Raw genomic sequence first — 23,068 nt, forward strand, 5'->3', positions numbered from 1 at the left:
GATTTGGTCACAGTTAATTAAATTCTGCTCCTTGTTTTCAAACAGTAGCGTGTGGGATGAACAAAAACGGAACCATCTCAATGATCCTGTAAAATAACAGTCACATGACTTGTAAAAAGCAGAATAGAAATGTTGGTCTTTTTACTTGAAAAGCTTGATGGATTTTGATTTTTGGGGCAGAAATGTTTGTGCATCTTGGCAAACATACAGCTGCCGACAGAACACATGGATGTAAACAAACAACGTGTCTGGAAAAATACCCCAGCTGATCATTTCAACTATTTAGCCTCGCAGACCTCTTTGTCTGTAATAACATTCCTCTACGCTGCATTCTTGCCCCCCTCCTGTCTGTGTGTCAGCATAGGTTACACACCAAACCATTCCTTGCTTACACGTCAAGAGGGCCAAAAGGGTCAATTAATGTTTCAGATCACAGTTAGGAAGTAAATTCTGCTCACCGTACTTGCAGAAAATTAATTGGAAATATTTATATGTCATAACTTTTGTTTGCTTTGGCTTTACTTCAAGATGGTAGAAGAAAGAATTTGCCACTCAAGTCCTGGCCAGTGGCCTTCATCCCTTCCCCCATTTTGTTTTCACTGGCTTTGCATTCCTTTCAAGTTAAAACACAGTAGTGGTGGAAGGTCAGGGCCAGAAAAGCCTTTCCCGCTGGTCTAAACACCACAATTTACAACCTAAATGCAATAAAACTCTTGCCATTATTATTGTGCTAATATCACCCAACAGTTTATTCTTTTTTGATAGCATTTCTCTTGGCTGCACATCTGCTTTCAGTACTGGAGGGGTTTCCCCCTCCCCATCATATCACATTTCTGCCTCACTGTGCTGCACTGTCACTCAAATCTGCCAAGGGAATTCAGAATGAATTGATGTAACAAACAATTAGGTGTGTGCATCTCTCCAATAAAAGACGATTCGATACTGATGTTAAAAAAAAAATGCTGCTCAAATTTATGTTTTGTTGCTAAATATATAACATAGCAGAACTACCTTACACGTACTCGCTAGCTAATGCTTATAGCACGGCAAACACACTGTCAAATTGTTTGAATCCAACATTTAATCCATCCCAGCCCATCCAAGACGAAGCAAAACAGACTCTGCCATAGTTTTTGCATTTATTTTTATTTGTGCAAAGCATAAATACAAGTGAGGAAGGAGGTTCATAGTTTCTATACTGCAGTAGTTGAACTTTAACCCTTTTCAGTTCAGTTAAGGATTCATGCCCAATAGTGTTGTGCTGAATGTAAATCCACAACATTTATTGTAAGTATATCACAATCTTAGTAATTGAATATTGCAAGTGAGCACATTACTTCCGTTCTGTGTTTTTCTATAGGAGCAAACGGGCCCAGCGTGAACATGAATATGCACATATGTAGTAATGTTCAGCAAAAACAAGAATCATTTTTTTAACACAATAAAAGTTTAAAATAATCAATTTAAAATGACCAAGACACTTACAATGGAGGGAAAAAAGACTCAAAAATATATACATTCGGGGAAAAAAAAAGAAAAAAAAACATAACTGGAAAAAAAAGAGCCATGAATGAGTGTTAAAATAAAGTTTAAAAAAGTATTAAAATAAGCACTGAAGCGGTTAAGACTTTTGCCTCAATGGGGATGAACTTGTCAAACTTTTGGGTTGGTAGGTCAAGACCTACCAACCAGTTTAGGTTTGGTCCAAACGAAAATTTCAAGGTGGGAGTTGCTTGAGACAAGGGACTGAAATTTGGTTTCAGTGTAATTTGTTCAATCAAAGTCAAATAAAGATGGCTTAGTGTGTTCATGTTGTTCAAGGCTTGTGGCACTTGTTACTGTAGTTTGGAGCTCCTTTGCCTCTTTACTCCAGATAAGTCTTATAATTGTGGTAGCTGTTCAATATTTGCCCAAAAAGTAAAAGGATAGAGCTCTTTAATACTGTATACAAGGATATATAACGTTGTGTCAAACAAAACAAAAACTACCTGACATATTCTATTTAATGTAACAAAAGAATACAAATTGGCTCATACTTTCAAATGTGAAAACACTCAAAATGTTTTTTTTAGTCAAATGGACAACATTGAGATGCACCTTTGCATCTCCAAATTATATAACGACAAACGCATATAAGTTCAAAAAGAAGGATAACTGTCAAGTATAAATAAAAAAAAAACAAAAAAAACAGCATGTGAAATAAAACAAATTAATCCCAGTTCAACACTGAAGGACTTTTTCTTTCTTTTTTTTTTGTCTCCAGTCCTTCATGATCCAAAGTGCTACACAGGACTTTCAAACTCATCTGGATAGTTCCAACATCAGACAACTGGCATATTAAGTAGATGATGGGAGTTATTTCCCTCTAGTCTGTGTAAATCACAAACAAATTATGAGCCACCACTCATATAAACAATGAGGTAATACCAACTGTACCCTTTCACAGGATCACATTTTGGGGGTTTGCAAAATTAAGTGGCTCAGGCACTACTGTAGATTGTTGTATAGACACAGTGCTAGACATTTACGAGACCACCACCCAATATACGCGTTATGCATGGTTTCAAACTAAAAACCACCATGTCGCTATACTTAGTGAGTCAAATGTCGCTAGATTAGCTGCACGTCACTAGATTTTCACAAAAAAATGAAATTATATTTTTAATAGTAAAATCTATCAAATTTTGGACTATGACAAATTAACATAATTTCTGACTTCTTCGATGAGTCCAATATATCACGTCTTAAAGTCACTTCATGATGTCGGATGGTATCAGGTGGTCGAATGCATTTGTGAAGCACTGTGAAGTCCATCAACCTTTTGAGGTAATTGCACAGCTTTCAGCACGAAGCTGCATAACGTACAAAGCATTTCAACAGTTCACGTGAAATATGGAATAAAGTACAGTAATTTCTGGACTATAAGCCGCTACTTTTTTCACTTGCATTCGACCCTGCGGCTAATACAAAGGTGCGGCTTATCCATCAGCTCACAAGGGGGCGCACTAAAAAGGAAGCGCAAGAGCGGCAGGCAGAGCAAAACAAACCAAGTGTGCCCAAATACAGTAGGAGAGACATAACGAGAGCGAGACAATTTGCGCCCTCATTATGGAAAAGAAAGTAGCGGGAACCCTTATATACCGGTGCGGTAACACCTGCGGCTTACAGTCGGATGCGGCTTATATTTGTAACAAACTCGAATATTCATCAAATTTAGCTAGCACGGCTTATAGTCAGGTGCGCCTTGTAGTCCAGAAATTACTGTAGATGCCTACTGATGATGATTTTTTATGACCATCTAATGTTTGTTTTGATTTCCTTGACAGCTCTTATTATGGGTATTGACAATTGTGCAATACACTTAGGTTTGTTATATTCATGTCCTAATACTATACTGGTCAGGTATCAAAAATGAGAAGAATCATATATGCATTTCATTAACCATGGAACTGTCAATAGATATATATCAAAACAATTTTTCTTAATTGCATTTACATGCGTATTTACTATAATTCCCCAATTACCAACAGAGAGTAAGGCAACAATTTATTAAGGTCACAACTCATAGATGGAATGTTGCTTTAGTTGAGCTGTCACTACTGTATATTTTACTCACTACAAGTGTTACCCAGCTATGTGCAGAGCCATGCTAGAGTTAGTGTGCTGTTACCATGACGGATAATACTGTATAAGACAGTTTCACATTGATAATTTGAATGGGATCGTGTTCAACCTAGAACAATTCACATACCTGGGAATGCAACACAATCCCTTTCCCTGGCCTAAATCACATGGCATATACCGCCATTCAAACCTAAAATAGCATGTCAACCAACTGTACAACGTCAAGTCATAACCCCACCAAGCAAGACGGTCCATTAGCAACAGAGGCGGCCGGGTTACTGGTACTTCGGGCTTTACATGTAATATACATACAGGTAGTTGGATGCTTAAGTAAGCAGAAATCTACCACAAGAAGTTCACATTTTGGCTCTTTCCCACAGAATGATCAATACAAATACATTGATGCAATGTTAATGCGTCCAGTCGAGCTTCAACTGAAATCCATATGCGACCTGCTTCAGTCACAACCTATATTAGTTATATTCACTGAGCAATGCAGAAGCAAAGAGAGCTCTGACAAGATTATCTGTCAGCAAGCAGTTGAAACTTTGAGCTGCAGCATAATTTGGGGTGTGGACGAGCACCCGGACCGGTGATTCAATTTGGCACCACCGCCACCAACAGCAGCCAGCAAATACTCTTGTGGCAGAGTGTAAGTAAAGCATGGAATCTGTATCAGCTAGTATGACCTCCCTCGAATCAGAAGGTCGTCCAATCTTCTCACTCTCTTAGACGGCCCACATTTTCTTTTGCTGGAAGTAAGCGTCAAATCTGTCCATGGCGTATTCCTACAAAGGATAATATTTTCAGAAAACACAGATTAGATACAAATTCATTGTGGTGGTGTTTATAGTGAAAAAGATGTCCCAATTGCCCTCAACCATAATGAAGAGCAGTACAGTAACAGGATGGTTCAATTACGTCAAAATACATCAGTTTGTTTCATTTCATATCAATTGTGGTGGTGTCGAGACCGAAAGATATTCTAAGATATTCTATTGGCCCTCGAATGCTCTGACCAATGGCAGGGTAGCTTTTTCATGTTGAAACCCCCCAACCCCAAAAACAAACCTAGGTATCGGTACGGTATCGGCATTGGCTGATACCGCAAAACTGGGTATCGGAAACGGGGCCAAAAAATGGTATCTGAACAACACTAATATAGTATCCCATTAAAAAAAAATTCTTGCTTCTGAAAGGAAACTAAAGGTGTTCTTACAAACCTGCTGGGGTGTACTCATTTATGCTGAACACTGTATATACTGTACAACCTCTATGAAACAGACACAAATACAAATGGGGGGGTGGTGTTTTGCATTTAGTTAATATTAGTTGTCCTACTGTATCTATTTTGTCATTTAAAGCAACACTAAGGAACTTTCAATTTACGTTGATTATGGCGGCGCCATAATCCATATGGACAAAAGCGGTATTGTTATGCTTGAAGGCAGACCACATTTCCCATGCAGACAAGCTCATTGTGTCGTTTTTGAGCTGACGAAAGCAAGGCCAATGTTGATCCTTGACTTATCTTTTTATCCAACTTTTCAGTTGTTTTGCAGCTTCTGCCAGGAAAGCAGTAATTGTGCGTCGACATTCAAATTGACTTCCGTCTTTATAACGAATGGGTAAAGGGGGAAATGACCAAAAAGCAGTCAGCACATTTGTAGTTTCTCTGTGTGGCAGTGTTCCTACCATCCTCCCCAAAGTTGCTTACTGACAGTAAAAATGATACAGACTTCCTCAGGCCACGGCAAATGTACCATTCAACTAGTTTTAAGTTCATCAGAAGAGTTATGAAAATATTTTATTAAGGTGGAAAAGTTCCTTAGTGCTACTTTAAAACATGATCCAAATCAACTCAACTCAACTTTACTTATCGTCACCCTCTTGAAATAATTGTCCAAGTCTTCTTTTTTTTTGTTGCAAAAAATATTATTTTTGCCTAAATCATCTCCTCGTGATGCAAATGGCTAATTTTTTTTGTGTGTCCTGAAAAATCTGAAAAAATGACTGAGGCGATGATTTTAAGAAGGCGTCGTTATATAATGTAGCACTTTCCTAACAGTGCAGCTATAACACAGCACTTTGGAGAACACACGACAAAACGGGGGAGGGGGGTGGAGGGATCTGTTCTACTGTTTCCGTCGACCCGTAAGAAATTTCGGATCTGGATTTGGCTCTTCCCCCTTTTCGGCCATTATGACCGTGCGCTGCAACTGTTCACTCACTGATTTGACATCTGATCAAAGGGAGACCTTGAGAAGAAGTTTGCGTTTATGAGTGTGTGACACACAAAGAGAACTGCAAACACTCAGCCAATATGACATGTTGATTGACATGGCAGTCTGACCTGACCTGTGTCGACCAGTCCTCAACAGCAAATACGGACTTGCCCCACTCTGCAGGTCAATAATGCCTACTGTAAACTAATCCAAGTTGTAAATGGCATCACTCACCAGATATCCAAACTTGATGGTGGATAGACGGGCCTGGATGATAGACCACAAGCCCCAAAAGAAGTGGGATGCAAGTGAGAACCTGTAGGCACAAGTAAAGCACACTTTGCTTGCCTTTCTAATCAAATGTTTTACCGTGTCAAACGTAGTCAGTTCCCTTACCTGTTGACCTCCATGTAGAGCTCCTCCTTCATTTTCATTTGGTCCTGTTGACTCAAGTTGTCAAATCCTTGATCAGACGCACGCAGGTAATTTTCAATGAAGTGGAGCTGTACAAAAACAACACAAGGTTGCTTAAATCAGTATTCGATGCGGAAAACGCAAATTTGTTCAAGGCAAAAATTCCTTTTACGAGATCCCACACACCTGCTGAGCCTTGGAAGGATAAGCCTGAGCATTCACTTTGAAGAAAGGAAACTCATCACAGTTGTAGTCATACATCCACTCACAGAAATGGTTGCCGATATCAAATCCTCTGCAACAAATGTAAAAAAAATAAATACAAAATAGTTGAGAAGATTTATGGCACAGTGAAATGACCTAATATGTGCACTATGATAATTGTATATGTATCATTTGTTTTTAAATTAGGTTTATACTGCAGTAATCAAAGTGTTGTGATCCGAAAGATTTAAAAGATAATCATGTTATTGAACCCACATCACTACATAAATAAGAGTCCCGCATCCAACTCTGTGTATGTTTTCATGCACTTTCCTCTACTTGAGGAGAACATGAGATCTTGTTTTTCTATCGAGGTGCACTACTTTGTTGTTAGGCTCCCTGCATTGCAGCCCTGTGGCTCATAGCTGCGAACGCCAACAAAAACACAGCAGATGCGCTGTATGCTAGTTTGGGAAAAGGCTCAACCGAACACCCACAAACTGAAACAAAGAACTGTCGATTGTGGTTGTGAAATTTTGGGAATTGTTGACCTAAACTCGGTTTAGAGCCCATTTTGATGATACACCATGCCTATGGTGACAAATCCAAACAAATACATTTTAACATGATTTGTTTCAGTTATTGGTATTCAAATGCAATGCGTTCGTTAGCAAATTAGGGCTGAGGAGGCGCCATGGCAACACGGCTGTATACTCATGGGCTTGTGCTACAAAGTAGGTCATGTCGCAGTGGACAAACATACAGTGCACCATCGATCTAGTTAGATCATGTGATCATTTCGAGGTATATTCTCCCCAATACATCTAAGAACATGTGCTCAACAGATTATGTGTGTGGCATGTCAATTGTGTGCAGTACAGTACTGTACGTCACATGTCATACGAGGAGCCTTGGCAGCGCGGGGAGGGTGTGGGGGTACAGCTGGGGGATGGGACAAAAGGACTGTGGGAGAAAATGAAAGCTTTGTCTACTATTCACTGTGAGTCCAGACCAATGTTAGCTATTCAGTTTACCCGGTCTTGAAATCCGTAAACAATGATAAGCATGCTCTCAAGGACATGACTGTGTCGCTTCTTTAAACACAGCAAGCATAATGCACCATCATCGCATTCGGTCTGGATACTGTCGCTCTATGCATCCACGCTGCTTGCTCTCACTGGCCGGCCAAATGCTGGTTACATAACCAACTGCAGAGTATTTCGACATCGCAAGCCGTAAGGTGGCTGTGAATTATGACTGCTGGGAGGATGTATTGATTCCATCCAGGTTATGTGCCAGGTGGTGTTCTTTTTTCCTCTCCTTGAATCCCATCAATCTACATTTAGTCCAAGTATCTAGGTTATGTATCTAGCCATATTTCTATTTGTTTAAAAAAAAAACTCCACTTTTATGTTAACAAGAGTATGGAAACTCATTTTATTCTACATTTTAGAACACATAAAATTTGCGATTGTGAGTCATCTATTGAAGCCATGCCATTAATATCGATTAAATATTTTAATAACCTGACACCCTATATATATATATATATATATATATATATATATATATATATATATATATATATATATATATATATATATATATATATATATATATATATATATATATATATATATATACACACACATACATACAGATTGGTGATAAGCATCCTGTCACGTGCTTGCACATGTAGTTTCATCGATTTGTGTAAAATCAATGTCAGTGACACAGACGCAGTGTTCTATGCTATGATAGTGTAGGGTGCAACAATGACATGAATCATAAAATGAACAAATCAACTTAGAAAAAAAGGACAGTACAAAAAAAAAACATCCATTACATTTAGGCTGCAACTAGGCACTTGAATGGCTTGTGTACAACTAATGCAGAGTGTGCCAAAATGCCTACCTGTAGTTGTAACTGCTGTACTCAAAGTCAATGAGCATCAGCTTCTGTTTGTCCGACTGATTGTGGCCTTGTAGTAGCAAGATGTTTCCTAAAGCAACAAACACAAATGTTTTATATCGCTGTCCCCTTAAACAATGTCGATTTTATAGTGTTTTAGTTCACCTTCTTGACAGTCATTGTGGCAAAACACCACTGGAGAGTGGGTGGACTCCAGCAGACACCTGAACATAAAAAAAAAAAAGAGGTCAGCAGTCACAAAATGCGTGTTGTTATGCTTTAGCCACATTTTATAAACTTGATGAGAAATAATTTTTGGGAGGCTGACTGTCAACAAACTTAATCAGTGTTGTAAAGGTCATCTGTGTAGAGGAAAGTATGACGCCATCCACCGGCGTCATCAAGATAATCGCCCATTCATGAACATAATCGGCTTAAATATCACAACAGCTCTCGCAAGCAAGTCATGTTTTGTCATCTGAAGTATGAGCTGCCATCGACCATATGGAAAACACCTTCACACACCTACATTTTCTGTTATGCAATACCAATCTAAGAACAACATACTTGAGCCAATCCATCTCCTGTTGTAGGTTGTAGCTGAGCAAGCGGTCGAAATGCCGCAAGTGAGACTCTCGGGTGAAGTTGAGCCTCATGACTTGGCTTAAGTACCTGATGACAAAAACAGGCAGACACAAAGGATGTATTCACTCCACATGTCAATTATGTAGTCGGCACAATGTGAAAGAGGCACCATGAATCTCTCAATACTTGCATGTTGATACACTAAAAGTGGATGTCACTTGCGCAACATTAAAAAAAGTGCATATTTTGAGCTTTGAGTACTAATGTCAGTAGTGACAACGACAACACAATGACAACTAACTCTTTATGAAGACAGTGTTGTGATGTTTCTAACATGTCCATGTTTTTTGTTATTATTATTATTTTTTTGTTCCCTTACCATTACACTTGTAATACGTGATGAAGATTTAACCACAGTAAATACAATGGCAATCTATTCATCTTTTAGTTGTTGTAAAAGAATATTGGCACGGACTGATCTAAAATGAAACAGCAGTCAAGCTACACTATATGAGTAATATTCCCTTGCACACCATAAAACATTATTTTGGAACTTTCTATGAAGAAAAGTGTGACAGGGCAATGGACTTTGTCACTAAACTGGAAATAATTGTGCAACGTAATCCTACCAGACAAACTTTGGCTCAGTTCAAACGGAAGTACATCATGATAGACAGTTATCGGAATCTCGACATGTTATCTTTAAAAGTGGGGAATGTTGACTTAAGAGTGAAAAAAAGTGGTGCAGTCTGTGTTTACTAATTGCATCAACATAGAAAAAGACGAGGAGACCGGATGGGTCATTTAGGTTGTTTGAAGTAATTTTCCGGATTTATGGCATGTCAGAAAATTACTGGACATTACCTTTTATGTTATAACCTTAAAGTGATAGTTCGGGATTTTTTTTACATGAATCTGTACTGATAAAATGGGGATTGATATTTACTTGAAAAAGCTTAGTAAAGGTTGATGCATTCAGAAATTCTAAGTACATTTTACAAGGAGTTTAACTAGAATTTCTGAAGTGAACAAACTTTACTAGATTTTTTCAAGTAAATATCAATCCCCGTTTTTTCAGTGTATGGATGGCATCCTCACCTACAGCACTGATTTACCGCTGACCCAAGATTGGGTCCGGTTTTGGTCGAGACGAAAGTCGTCCGGCTAGTTGGCTGGTGTCACGGAAATAAAGAGTTTTTCCTTCTAAAAAAAACTATTTGTGTTCAAAAGAGTAAAACATTTGCATCACAACACCGCAATCTGCAACCTACTGAGGGTTCACGTCATTTTGTAGCTGTGTCCGAATGTCCAGGGAGCTAAAATGTAGGGCTCTCAAACTTACCCACAATGCACTCTGAAAAGTAGTGAACATCGATGTTCACTCAACCGGGTTAATATAGACCACAATGGACTGCGAGTATGAAAAGAACATGGCGATGCATTAAATATATACTACGGAAATAATTAATTCATTTTAGTTGAAATTATGTACAACAAAGGAAATATAGTACAGTTTTAAAACATTTTCATTCACAATAAATAGTCGGATATTTATGCGCCGGTGGTCACCTGATATGCGACGAGGAGAAAGTAGTGAGCTGGCTGTCCGTATCGCCAAAACAGATTGAGGGCAATACATGTTAGGCCACTATATAGTGCGGGGTTATGTAGTGAATGAGGGGTTAGTGGATAAGGGTGGACATTTGGACACAGTCTGTCTTTGTCGTCAGTGTCGTAGTCAGACATGTTATCGTGAGTTTTCAAAGTTATAATTGTGGTGGAACTCGCGCGTGTGTCAGCTGGATGCAGTGCGCCGCGCAGTGGGTGATACGAACAGAAAAATAGTGCCCGGTGGTAATGGAGTCTGACTTTTTTCTAGTTTGCGGTTTTGTGATGCAAATTTATTACTCTTTTGAACACACGTTGTTTTTAGAAGAAAAATGCTTTATTTACGTGACCCCAACCAACTTGCTGGACTACTTTAATCTCGACCAAAACGGACCAGATCTTGGGTCACAGGACGCTGCCATAAAGATTCATGTCAAAAATCCCAAACTATCCCTTTTACCGTTGTTTAAAAAAAAGAGTTTGAAAATACAAATTATATATATTTGTAGCTGTCATGTTGGTACAAATCCTCCAATACATAAAAAAACAGAACAAAAAAACTGAATCAAGCCAACAGTGTAATTGCCTAAGTTAGTCACATCAAGTCTTAAGTATCCTATTAGTGTTCCCGTCAGCTTGCAAGCTGTTATCTAGCCACTATTTCCATAACATTCATCATCGCTTCAGCAAAATTACACCTTCACAGCAAAATCAACATCTCGGTTGTAAACGGAGTAAACACAGGGAGGTACGATAGAAAGTGAAAGGACAATTATCCATTCAAAGCGAGGCATTTAGACATCTGCAGCCAAGTGGCCGATGGGTCAGACCAACAGGCACTTGACTACAAAAGGAGTGCGAGAGGACGCGTTTGCAATCATCTCCTTTAATGTCAAACAGAAAGAAGAAGAAAATGATAACAATGAATACATTTAAAAACTTCATAGAAAAAGTGTTTGGTTGAACCAGCATACAACCAGAGTTACAGCAAACACACGATTACGACTCAGAATGAAACCTCCTCTGCCTCAATTTGGGTAGGGAAAAACCCTGACAAAGTTTAGTAACTTACTTGTCCATGGTTCCAAACAACCATTTGGGCTCCTTGTTGAAAGGCATCCTCATTCCATGAAACTCAGCCATTTTCTCAGCAACCTCAGCCGAAATGCTTGTGTCACTCAGTTCACATGTTTCCAGCTTGCGGCTCTGTCGATACATAGGATGTTTTACTTACAGGCGTGAATTCATGTTCTCTTTAATTAAAAATATGCACTGACCAGTTACAAAATTATAACCGGATAGAATATGAATGGGGAGACTAAATGAGTTCACTGTGTCCGTATGATGAAGTACAGTTTTATTTGTAATTTATTTTATTTTTTTACATATGCAAAAATTTAATAAAATCAAAGTTATTTTAACCAGCTAACAACGGTTGTTTGAATCAACTAATGTAAATATTGCAATCCATGTGCTGCAATGCTAACTTAGAACCCACAGTGCAACAACAACAAGCATGGCTCCCTTCCATTAACATTAACATGCATGTTAGCAAATAACGGTAACTTACAGGCATATACTGCTCCAGTCGTCCCTGAGGAAAAATACCATAGAGTTTAGGACCCAATTCCCTCTCTGCCAGGATTGCAAACATCACACTCTCCAGGACCATGGCCTCAGCCCCCTAAAACAGACAAGCAATAAGCATAAGTAACAGCTGAAGAGGTCTGCAACTCCAACAACTGAAATAATGTGTGCCGGAAATATGATGAACAAGGAAAACAAAAACAAGACATTCGGCTAACTGGGGTAAAAGTCAAGTCACAACTCATTGTTCCGACATTTGTGATAGTTTAATACAGCTGAATACCTTAAAGAGGATTTTGTTAAAAATGACACTGTTCTTATCTCAATAACTTACTTATGTGGATATGCCTTATATTGTCTTCAGGAATTTAGCTTCTTTCTTCTCATACAATTAACAATACCAATGAAACGTTAAGTTTAATAACGTCACTAATAAAACCATACCAATTGACATCATGACCTCAACCGAACACTAAATCATCAAGTACAGTTCAAGAAAAATACTTCATAAAAATGTTTTCGTTTGTATAAGGTATGCACATATTAGCTATAAAAATGTCTGAAACAGGCTGAAGTAAAGAAACAAGATGGAGAAAAACATTAAAAGGAGTCTAAGAGAATGCAGTGGTTTCTGGTTAGTTGGATTTGCCGGTCAAGGTTGTGAGGGAAACGCAGCAGATGGATTAAAACTTCCAAGAAGCCTTGGCCCACCAACAGCACCAATCACTGTTTAAGCTCCTGAAGCAACGAACAGCCTCGTCTTTCTTCCTTTATCTTGGTAAAACACAAATCTCACACAGCAACACACACTCAATGAACTCTGCCAGAGAGTCGAGGTTAACTGGGAAAAACTGCACCATGCACAATTTCCTTCACGGCTTCATTTCTTATCTACTTTTAATACATAAACATGCTGCAATGTCTTTTGAGCTTTAGTTGTAAAACTTATCAGACTGACATGGAAACAAAGTTATTGGAAATACCATAAATGCCAGTGCAGTAATTAGTAATGTACCAAATGCTACTATTTTAACTTTAGTGAATAACCTTGAGCTGAATGGCTGCAGAGGCAAAACATTAGGATGACTGGCTGCAGGGTTCTTTGGCCATCAGCCAGGGAATGTATTATAATGTGCCAGCACGAAGATGCTTTGCCTTACAGGAAAGAGCCCTCAAACCTCACATCAAATCATTTTAACAGCATCACTTGTAGCGCAAGGACAGTAACTGACAGACTTGACATTTCTATCTTCTGTAAGGGACGAACGTATAACATACAGTCCTCTAAAAAGAGTTGAAAATATTATGACTAATAAGACTTTCAGTAATTAATTTCAAGTCAAGAACAAAATGATGACAAATAGTTTAAGTGGTTATTAAGAATTCCGCATTGCTTTCAAAAGAAACATGCCTCGAAATAACCTATAATGTGACTCATAATGCATACGTTTGCTGATGGTTTACTCTATTTGAACTGTCGAGCAGCAAATGGGCTACAATGTTAAGCCAACGAGTTGTCAAGCAGCAAAAATAAGCAAATGAGAAAGAAGCATCAATAATTCAGACAAATCTTTGTGGTAGTAAATCATTACAATTGACCCACAGTTCATATGCTGCAGTGCATTCGAGGATGGTCGGAAGTCGGATTTATCTCAGTTGGTTGTTCCCAGTTCTGACCGGAAAGCGTTAGAGGCAAAAGTAAACAACCAAAATGGCGGATAGTGATAAATTGTTTTTTATTTTGGTACTCAAAACTAATTTTGACCTCCAGGCTCCAGCAAACTTGCCTTCTCGCAATTTTGTTTCGTTTATTGTTTTTATCTTGTTTCATAAGCATTTCATACAGTTCAGTAGTTCACCGTATAATTTCGTGCAGGGAGATAGCGCCATCCTGTCACGTAAATTGTGTTACGTGAAGTTATGTCAAATATTTATGAATGAAGAAAACTATTTAGTATTAAACTCGAGTCAATTGTTTTAACATTCACAGACTGTGTTTCTAAAGGGGCTGCCGTTGTAGTGACGTCATATCATAGTTAGCTGGGGTCCGGGGTCCACATTATATAATATCATCTTTCCATGCATATAATTATTCCACCCAATTGTTAGCTTAAGTGGGTTGTACATTGGTGAATTCAATATGTTCTTCCTGAGCTCTCAAGTGTTGTTTTCCACTAAGCAGAGCTGTGGACAAGATTGAAAACAATACCAGTCCTAATTATTAATCATTTAGTACATCACACTTTGGATGTCAAAGTGAAGAGGTTTTTATTATTCCTACAATAGTTTGCACCTTTCTCATACTATTTCTGACACTGGAAGTTGATGAAATCCTAGTCTGAAAGGTGTCTTAAGCAAGTGTCATATATCAATGCTACAATATTACGTGGCTGGCCTTGGAATGTTGAGCAGGTGCACTGTGGGCTAATAACAGCTGCTTCAGCAACCTCAATACTTATCTGTCCCATAATGTGTGTCAATAAGCCAGTAGAGGCAAATATGATAACTACATTTTACCTGCCATAGAAACCTGATCTGAACTAGAAACTAAAAGCCACCGAATTTTGGTCAAATAAACATTGACAAGGCTTTGAATGTCAAGAGTTTGCGTTATGCAACACTGGCCATGGTCTACATTTGTCTACGTCCAAGTAATACATTGCCAACAAGTGGAAGCTGATATTGCACTATGCTTTAGAGCAGCCTGATATAACCACAAAGGGATTAATGCAGTGCCATTGTTTTTAAGCTAAATAGGATTTACCTGAACCAGACACTACAGACGATCAAGGGTAATTTATCTCAAAAACAGGGGGCAGCTGCGGCTCAGTCTTTTCAAGACTTTGCCCCTGCAGACCAAAATAAGGCCACGGGAAATTGTGAAATGTTAAAGAGATGCTAGTCCATGTGCCCTTGAGCAAGGCACCGAAACCCCTAATTAATAAACAATAACTGAAACTAAATCAGTATGCATTTTCATCAATTAATGAGGACGAGACGAAAATGTACTTCACTTAACAAAAACTGGACTAAAATCAATGGACATTTTAGTTCAAGAACGAGAGGAAAATTCTATCCATCCATCCATTTTCTTAACCGCTTATCCTCACAAGGGTCGCGGGAGGAAAATTCTATGATTCTACTAATCTGTCACTGTGATACTGTCATGTGACACACAGTGACACACTCCCTTTCAAATCTGCAGCTAGCGAGTGCAACATGAACAAACACATGGGACAGAGAGGCGGTAGATTCACGGTGAACAGTTCAAATAAATAAATTGTTATAACGCAACATTAATCCAACGGCTATAACCTTTCAGCAATAATGTTAATCCAACAACTAACGAATGCTGGCTAACTTAGCTAGCTCATAGCATAGAGCCTTAGTAGCCACTTGTTGATATACTGTAATTGTGTGTGAAGTTGTTTTTCATCAAAAAGATGAGAGAAATAGTTTTAGATCTGTAATGTTCAACATTATCTGATAACAAAAATATACTTGGGTAAAATGATTGTACTGACTAAAACTAGACTAAAACATTGAGAGTTTTTGTTTACTAAAACTTGAATAAAATTACGTTTTCTTGGATTAAAATAAAGACTAAAATGCTAGATTTATAGTTGACTAAAAATTGACAAAATAAAAACGGGATGAGGTCGACTAACTATGATAAAAACTAACAAGCGTGATTAAAACTGCACTAAAACTGAGACAAAATTTAAAAATGGCGGATAAAATTAACACCAATGTTTGGATTTCAGTGACCGGCAAACATAACAGAAGATAGCAATGTCACCATTCTAGCAATACAGCGCTTGGAGGGGCTACAATCTAATGACTTCATCTCAATCACATGTTGTGATTCACCCTCACAATGTGAGAGGTCTGTGTGAGAGGTCATTGTGAGGCTTGCGGGTGCCTCAAGCTGCTATCTTAAACTGAGCTCATTCATGTAGCTTCTGTTGTGTTACAAATAGTTCCCTGACAAATATTTTTCTCATGTATTTATTTCACGCCCTTTGAGCTGGACTTTAAGGGTCTCGTATTATTCAACTTTTCAACATACTAAAATAGTTCTCAAATGTGTAAAAGACATGTCTGTAACATGCATTCGTCAAAATTGACTTTGGACCTAATATTTTTGCTGTCCCTAAATCAGCCAAAAAACGCTCTGTTAAAAACTGGCTTTTTTAGGGGTGTGTCCCTTTTATGTAAATAGCTGCACCAGGCCACGCCTAGGCCATACCGTTCTCTCTCGAAGGGGCAGTGATTTCGGTCATGGTAGCCATGTGCTAATGTTGTGAATGGAAACGACTGGCCATGGGAGCAGAAAAATAGGAAAATACAGACATGTCTTTTACACATTTGACAACTATTTTAATATGTGGATAAGTGGCATAACGTTTTACTATAAGAAAAAGTAGCATAAAGTTACTACAGAGACTATATTGTAGCGTTAGTTTGTGATTGTTTAGGCAATGGTTATTTTGCCGGAAACAGCAAATCTCCCGCCAACGTTATTTTGCCGTGAATGTCTCTGATTTGCTTGCTTACTTGTAGACATTTACAAGCGGTTATAAATTACACAAATGTGCACATTTAGGCCACTGCGCGGTCGCAACGTGCAAGCCGTCTCGCCGAGACCACTTAGCGGCCGGTTAACATCACAAAGTCATGACAACTAGGTGGCGAGTTGCCAGTCACGGCAAATTAACCACCGTAGATTGTATCTTGACAAAACAATACGCAACCGCTTCATATTATCCAACCACCGTCTACTTTATCATATCTGACCTCTTGTGACCAAACAACCTCCACATGATAAATGTAGCTCCCACTTTAGGCACTAAAAATACACCAATAATATGGTAGAAGGTGCACATCTCTTATTATAAAGGATAGGAAGGAAGGCTAAATCAAAAATGTTAAACTTGCATCTTTCTCGTTTGCAGTCGTGTCACACTGTTGGGACCGATCCATTATGTTTAAACGTGTTGCAAATCCAGCTCTGAACAGGCTTTACTGACAAAACAGTCCTTTGAGAAATTATGTCGTACACGTTCTTCAAAAATAAAATTAAACCACTGTCTTCTCAAAGACTTGGGACGAAGGAAGCAACCACTTTTTCCTGATCATCGTTTCCCCTCTCCACGGAGCATTTGCAAGCAGGGAGAGAAAAAGAATGGCGCAGCCAGCTTCTCGAATTTCAGTGGGCGCGACAAACCTTTAGCAGAGGTGGTGCCACTAACCCGAGGGGGCTGGATTGAGTGCACTTCCGTGTCTTTTGTTACATCACTAAGTCACGGAAGTTTAATCTGCCTGTTTGAAGCACACATTTTAGAAAGGAGGATAAAGCTAAAGAAGTCACAGGCGGACCTTTTTCATACCTGGTTGGGATGTAGACAGGACGTGTTTGCATATTATTGATAGAAAACCCCACTAAAGTGCATTTTCATACTATGGTTCATTTCATATAGCCCATCACTGTCACATTTTGCAGCAGTTTACAGTCAGGCTGTGCAGATATTCAATAGGGTAGAGGTGTTAAATTAACTACAGAGTTACAAAGATGTACTGTAGTCATCTCAATGACTTCCTGAAGAGTTCCATACCGAAAATACCGCCACTTTCAGACACGGTGAGTGTTGAATGGGTTGTCAATAGACACAGGAACATGCTGTACATTTTGGCACCGTCATCCGTTACTTACTTGAAAGGGATTCTCTTTGTTTGACTGTTGGGATTCCCCTTTATTACAGGACATCTATCAACAAAAGAAAAAGGAAGAACTATCCATGAATACATGAGAGGCCATCCATGAGCATCCACACCGAGCCATGCCAATAAACACACACGCACACACTTGTCGGCTGCTTTCATGCATGATGCAATAGTCAGGAGAAATAAAACAAAAGGTACTATCACGTTTTTTTTCTGACCCAACCAAGAATTTACTAAAGCTGCGCTAAAAATATCTGCATCTATTTTATGAATTTACTCATGGTACAATATTCCACTCACATATTTTCATTGCTGAGAAACGACCTCTCTAGCCAAAGTAAGGTTTGTTTAATCATTAGAAGCTGTGCACTGTGGCAGCGAAATCAAACTTCCTTAATCGTATTAGCTTTTTGATTAAACATCACTAACTACTAAAATGGGACACTGCATTGCAGAAGATGGCTGCAGTTACCTTGGTGAAGGACACAGTGTCTCTGCTCTCAGACATCTCGAGCAATAAAAGCCACGTTTAGATTAGACCCATTAGCACGTCCGTAGCCAGCAGTTATTAACTAGTTCGGGTCTCATCTAGCCTGAAGCTATTAGGCACAACCACAATAAATGGCTTCAGGACAGAAGGGACACATTTTTGTTTACAATTTGTCAGTGCCTCAAAGAAGTACAAACACAACAACCAACATTATTAGAGTAAGGTCACCCTGAAATCTTGAAGGGGAAATGTCTTGACAATTATATGTTATATGTGACCTCACTCGTCTAAACATGACATTCTCACTAATATTACATTTGTGGAATATCAGTTATGCAGCAAAAGCCAGCCATTTTTATCCATCTCAGGGGGCGGCCATTTTGCCACTTGTTGTCGACTTAAGAGGACGTTATGGTCAAGATAATTGTGATGACATTCAATTGAAATGTTGATGTGATAGCGTAACGGGTTATCCATCTAACGAGAGCTGCAGTCATGAATTCCAGGCACACCAGCCATGTCATCTTGAGATAAAGATGTCTTTCTCTTTGAGTCATCAGTAACTGTGTAGGTTTGTTAAAAAAATATATATCAAAAAATCATTAACTAATAGCTTCTGAGCAGTGAATGGAGTAACACTAGGCCAAACTGCACTCCAGCAGACGACACCTGTTGTGTGCCTTCATTTTTACTGAGTGAAGATTATAGTCGCTCGACTACAATGTGACAACTTTGAGGAGCTATGACTATGTGTGTGTGTGTGTGTGTTACTCGCCAATTGACCAAATTATTGGCTGTTGGAAAACTGCAGTTCTTTATTTACATTCAAATTCAGTTTGTAGCAAACGTGTGTGACATCGGCGCACTATGATTGTGACATTACAGTTTCAGTGTTTTGGCCAAAAACTTCTATAATCACGTCGCCCCCATATTGGTCTTTGGGAGACTTCAATCTTGCTCTTCTCTCCCTCATCTATGTGCAACAAGAAGGAATACAAGTCTATTCTTCCAGTATGGAAAATTCCAATGTCAAATAAGATGTTTCATATTGTATTATTAGAATTTTCAGTATTGTCTTTAATGTTCTATGTAGCTGCGGTTATTTTTGAAGTACTCTAAAAATAATGTTTTGTTGAGTTGTTTTTTCAGCTGGGCAATTGCAATCGTGGATTCAACCAAAGCCCCCGCTAGCTTTGAAACTGTTTCAAAAGTTGCTCCAGGAAAAGTTGTTCCCGGTGACTGCCTGAGTACAATCACTTGGGTGGAGTTTCACACTTTGTTCTCTTGCCACACTCTAACTTATTAGTGGGTTGTGCTACGTGTGTGTAATACGACTTTGTATTAGTCTGAGATTTCAGAGATCTCATACTGTACCGTGTTTTTTGGTGGGTTCAACAGGGAACAAGAGTGCCCAAGGCACGCTCCTTTGGGAAGCCTACGGCAAAGAACACATGCATGTACAGCCATGGGGGTACATCACTATGTACGACAATGGCTAACACGTGCGCAAACACACAGACACAACAGGAGTGAAGGCATCACTGCGCATGCGTGCATACATTATCATCAGCCTATGAACTATGCGCGCGCGCGCACACACACGCACACACTACGACATAACCCCTTTCTCTGTGTCCCATCACATAGATACAGTGATCAGCTTGTTTGTTTCTTGTCTATCTTAAGCAACAAATTATTGATCAAGCGGCTACAAGTACAGTATCTGTCCTAACGACTCATTGACATTCGTGTCAATTTGGTTTCAAATCTGTGTATTACTTTACACTTCTGATTGACTGCTCAGCCAGAAAATATTCTACTGTGTACGCAGGCTCATAACGCATACTTGTGAAGTGTTTATCTCATTTTTGATTTGGTGTAGGGAAAAGACAGCCATGGGCTGTTAGAGAAATTACAATAATAGAGAAGACTCCCACCTGCAGGATGGCCCCATAAAGGCGCAGCAGAATGCTCCTTGGCTCGTCTCCAACAGTGCCCACACTGTCTGGGAGGCTGCACAGGAAGAGCTTGTTACTCAGCCCACCCCTGGAAGGCACATAAATAAGTCAGTATGATAAATTGACGAGGACATCGCCATTGCCAAACCAGATCCAGCAGTATACACTCTCTTTCATTCCTTCCAATTAGATTAAGTAGAATACACACACATTTCTGCCTCGAAACAGTGGCAGGGCGATTACCCAAGTAATCCATGGAGTAATCAATAGGATTAGCAATGCTAGTTATTATTCATCATTATTATGAATCTGGTCATGTCATTGGTTTCACAGAATAATTGGGCAACAGATGAATATCAATATGCAACACTTTATTCGTACAAATCTTTTCCATTGCTTACATTTTCCAATTTACAGGAAAATCACAATGCCTCATCTCTTGTGAGCTATTTTTAGAACAGGCCTGTGGGCTGCTCATGTGGTCACCATGTTGGCGACCCCTGATCTAGAGGAAGATGTCCTCTTTTATTTTTCATATTCTTAATTTTTTCTTCAACTGGAAGGAACAAGAGTTTTGTCATTCAAAATAATGCAATCATTCTACTCATATCGGGAAAAAAATATTAATATATTTGTTTATAGCTATGGTTGTTCTTGGCCAGTTAGCATAGCTGCTAACACAGCTAGCATGTACTCTTGAGCAAACATTGAGCATTTATTTTCAACCCTGTTACAGTAATTAGAGTAATATTAATAAATATTCAAATTAGAGTAACATTATTGAATGCGGTATTTAATAATGATGCATTTGACATTATTTAAAAATGTTTTTTTGAAGTGTCTGATCACCTGTAAGATTCCACACATTACAACAAAATATTAAATGACAAAATATCCCTAAAAAAAAAGTGTGCCACTGATAGTTGAGGGGGTGGGGGCTGCCAAAATTGTTCTCGAGTGACCTTATACATATGGCTATCGAAGTCATAAAGACACTTTGAGGTAAACTACAAATATGACCCATGAGTTTGACGTCTGAGTGTAGCGTTTTATCATTGTTTTTTAATAAACGTGTGTGCCACAGTAAATCAATTTCATTTTAAAAGCAGAAGATTTGCTCCACCTGTGCCAGCTGAACACAACAAGGATGCGCCATTGCTTTGAGTAACATTTAAAATCACCCACTAAAAAAACACACACACACAAAAACACGACGTACCTTATAATGGTGATCTCGAAGTCGTCCTCGGCCAGGGTTTTCCAGGACCCATTGAGGAATTCCTTGCACCAGTGGTAAGCATTTAACCGTGTGTCCTGGTCGGGTGTCTCAGGGCGGATCAGCTCCTTGCAGTCCTCTTGAGCACCGGGCTGAACCTGCAGGGCGTTCTCGGTCACCAGCAAACCCAGAGACATGGAGGGGGAAGAGACCCCGTTGATAAATTTAGTCTTCATTTTTGCTTTTTAAAACAAAACAATCAAAAATATACGCCGAACCCTAAAGCACCAGTTTCTTCTCAAAATGATCTGATTCGTTCACTCGCTCTATATTTATTTTCAAGCAGTAGTTTTCTCGCGTCCGTCGATTTCAACTTGGAAAATTACGACAAATAGCAATGTGACGTTCAAGCTTTGTAAACGAGGCAGTTGCTGCACGCGGTAAAATACTGCTTGGGAATGAGTGAGATGTTACGGGTCGTGTGGGTTTACTGCGAAGATGGAAGGGCGGGGAGTTTGTAGTCACGGGACTCGGGTACGCCAATTTCCTCTCCTGATTGGTTGGCCCAGACACAGCCCAGCGGGGATGGCTCATTTGTAGGCTGGACCAAAACAAACCGGACTTCCTTCGTCCACTTGAAACGTGCACCACGCAACACGCACCGCGTAGACATGACACGGGTTGTTTCCGTGAACAGTCACGTTGGATTCCAACATCATATATGGAGACAGTAATCCCTTGTAATGTGGTTGTCAATACTGACATCCCAAAACCGCTCGATTTGCTCTATTGAGTAACTAACTTGTCATGATCTAATGACAATAATCTGCTCGTATTGGCCAAGAATGTGGATATTAATTTTAAATGTGTATTATTGTATTTTTAAACATGAATTATATCATTAAGTGAGTCTATTGCATTAGCACGATGTGTAAACATTTCTTTGTAATTACAAGTGACCACCAGAAATTAATTTGGCACATGTAAATAATTAATTATGCCTGGCTGCTGCTCCTGTCAGTTTAGTATGATTCTCCTTTTGAATAAGAAGGAACTTAAACACATGTTTTCATTGTTTTCTTGTTTCATAAGCTTTTCCAACATCTCTTGGTTGACAGGAAAATAATTTACGATCACAAATAATAAGAGTACTGCATATCCTGCAATGCAGATATGCGCAGTCGCCTTTTAACTCATGTAAATGTCTTTAAAAAAAATTACATTAAATGTGCTATAGACATAAAACTGCCCTGCCTAACGGCAAACGTTTGAGAATTTAAAACAAACAAACAAATAAATAAGGCGCTGGTTTTACTGCAACAAAACCACTACTGTGAGCACCAATGTTCTATTTTTTATTTTATTTTCTTTAAAAAATAGCACGTAACTAGACTTAATTTGTGTGCAATTTTATGCATGTATGTATACTGTGGATACACGTGGAAGAGGAGCAATGTGTGCTGATTAGTGTGTTACTGTGTTCAATACTTACTGGTACAAAATCGCATTTCTTCCATCCATC

At 38.9% G+C, this 23,068-nt stretch overlaps 1 protein-coding gene across 3 annotated transcripts; it reads right to left on the reverse strand.

Annotated features, from left to right (window-relative positions):
* Window positions 1-1,127: 1,127 nt before the first annotated feature.
* chka (choline kinase alpha) lies at window positions 1,128-22,021 on the reverse strand. Of its 3 annotated transcripts, XM_086074110.1 has the most exons (13): window positions 21,550-21,696; window positions 20,310-20,418; window positions 19,747-19,807; window positions 17,872-17,925; window positions 12,142-12,255; window positions 11,644-11,777; window positions 8,946-9,050; window positions 8,544-8,602; window positions 8,382-8,469; window positions 6,450-6,558; window positions 6,246-6,352; window positions 6,084-6,165; window positions 1,128-4,412 (listed from the first exon to the last, which is right to left on the reverse strand). In XM_086074110.1, the coding sequence occupies exons 2-13, from the start codon at window positions 20,324-20,326 to the stop codon at window positions 4,353-4,355; spliced, it is 990 nt and encodes a 329-aa protein (XP_085930236.1). In that variant the 5' UTR covers window positions 20,327-20,418; window positions 21,550-21,696; the 3' UTR covers window positions 1,128-4,352. The 3 variants fall into 3 exon arrangements, with proteins under 3 accessions (XP_085930236.1, XP_085930234.1, XP_085930235.1); XM_086074108.1 differs by lacking the exon at window positions 19,747-19,807 and having other exon boundaries at window positions 21,550-22,021; XM_086074109.1 differs by lacking the exons at window positions 17,872-17,925; window positions 19,747-19,807 and having other exon boundaries at window positions 21,550-22,021.
* Between the last annotated feature and the right edge of the window lie 1,047 nt (window positions 22,022-23,068).

This window comes from Leptonotus elevatus, chromosome 4 (genome assembly GCF_054856555.1).
Source record: "Leptonotus elevatus isolate MCC_2025b chromosome 4, RoL_Lele_1.0, whole genome shotgun sequence".
NCBI classification, from domain to species: domain Eukaryota; kingdom Metazoa; phylum Chordata; class Actinopteri; order Syngnathiformes; family Syngnathidae; genus Leptonotus; species Leptonotus elevatus.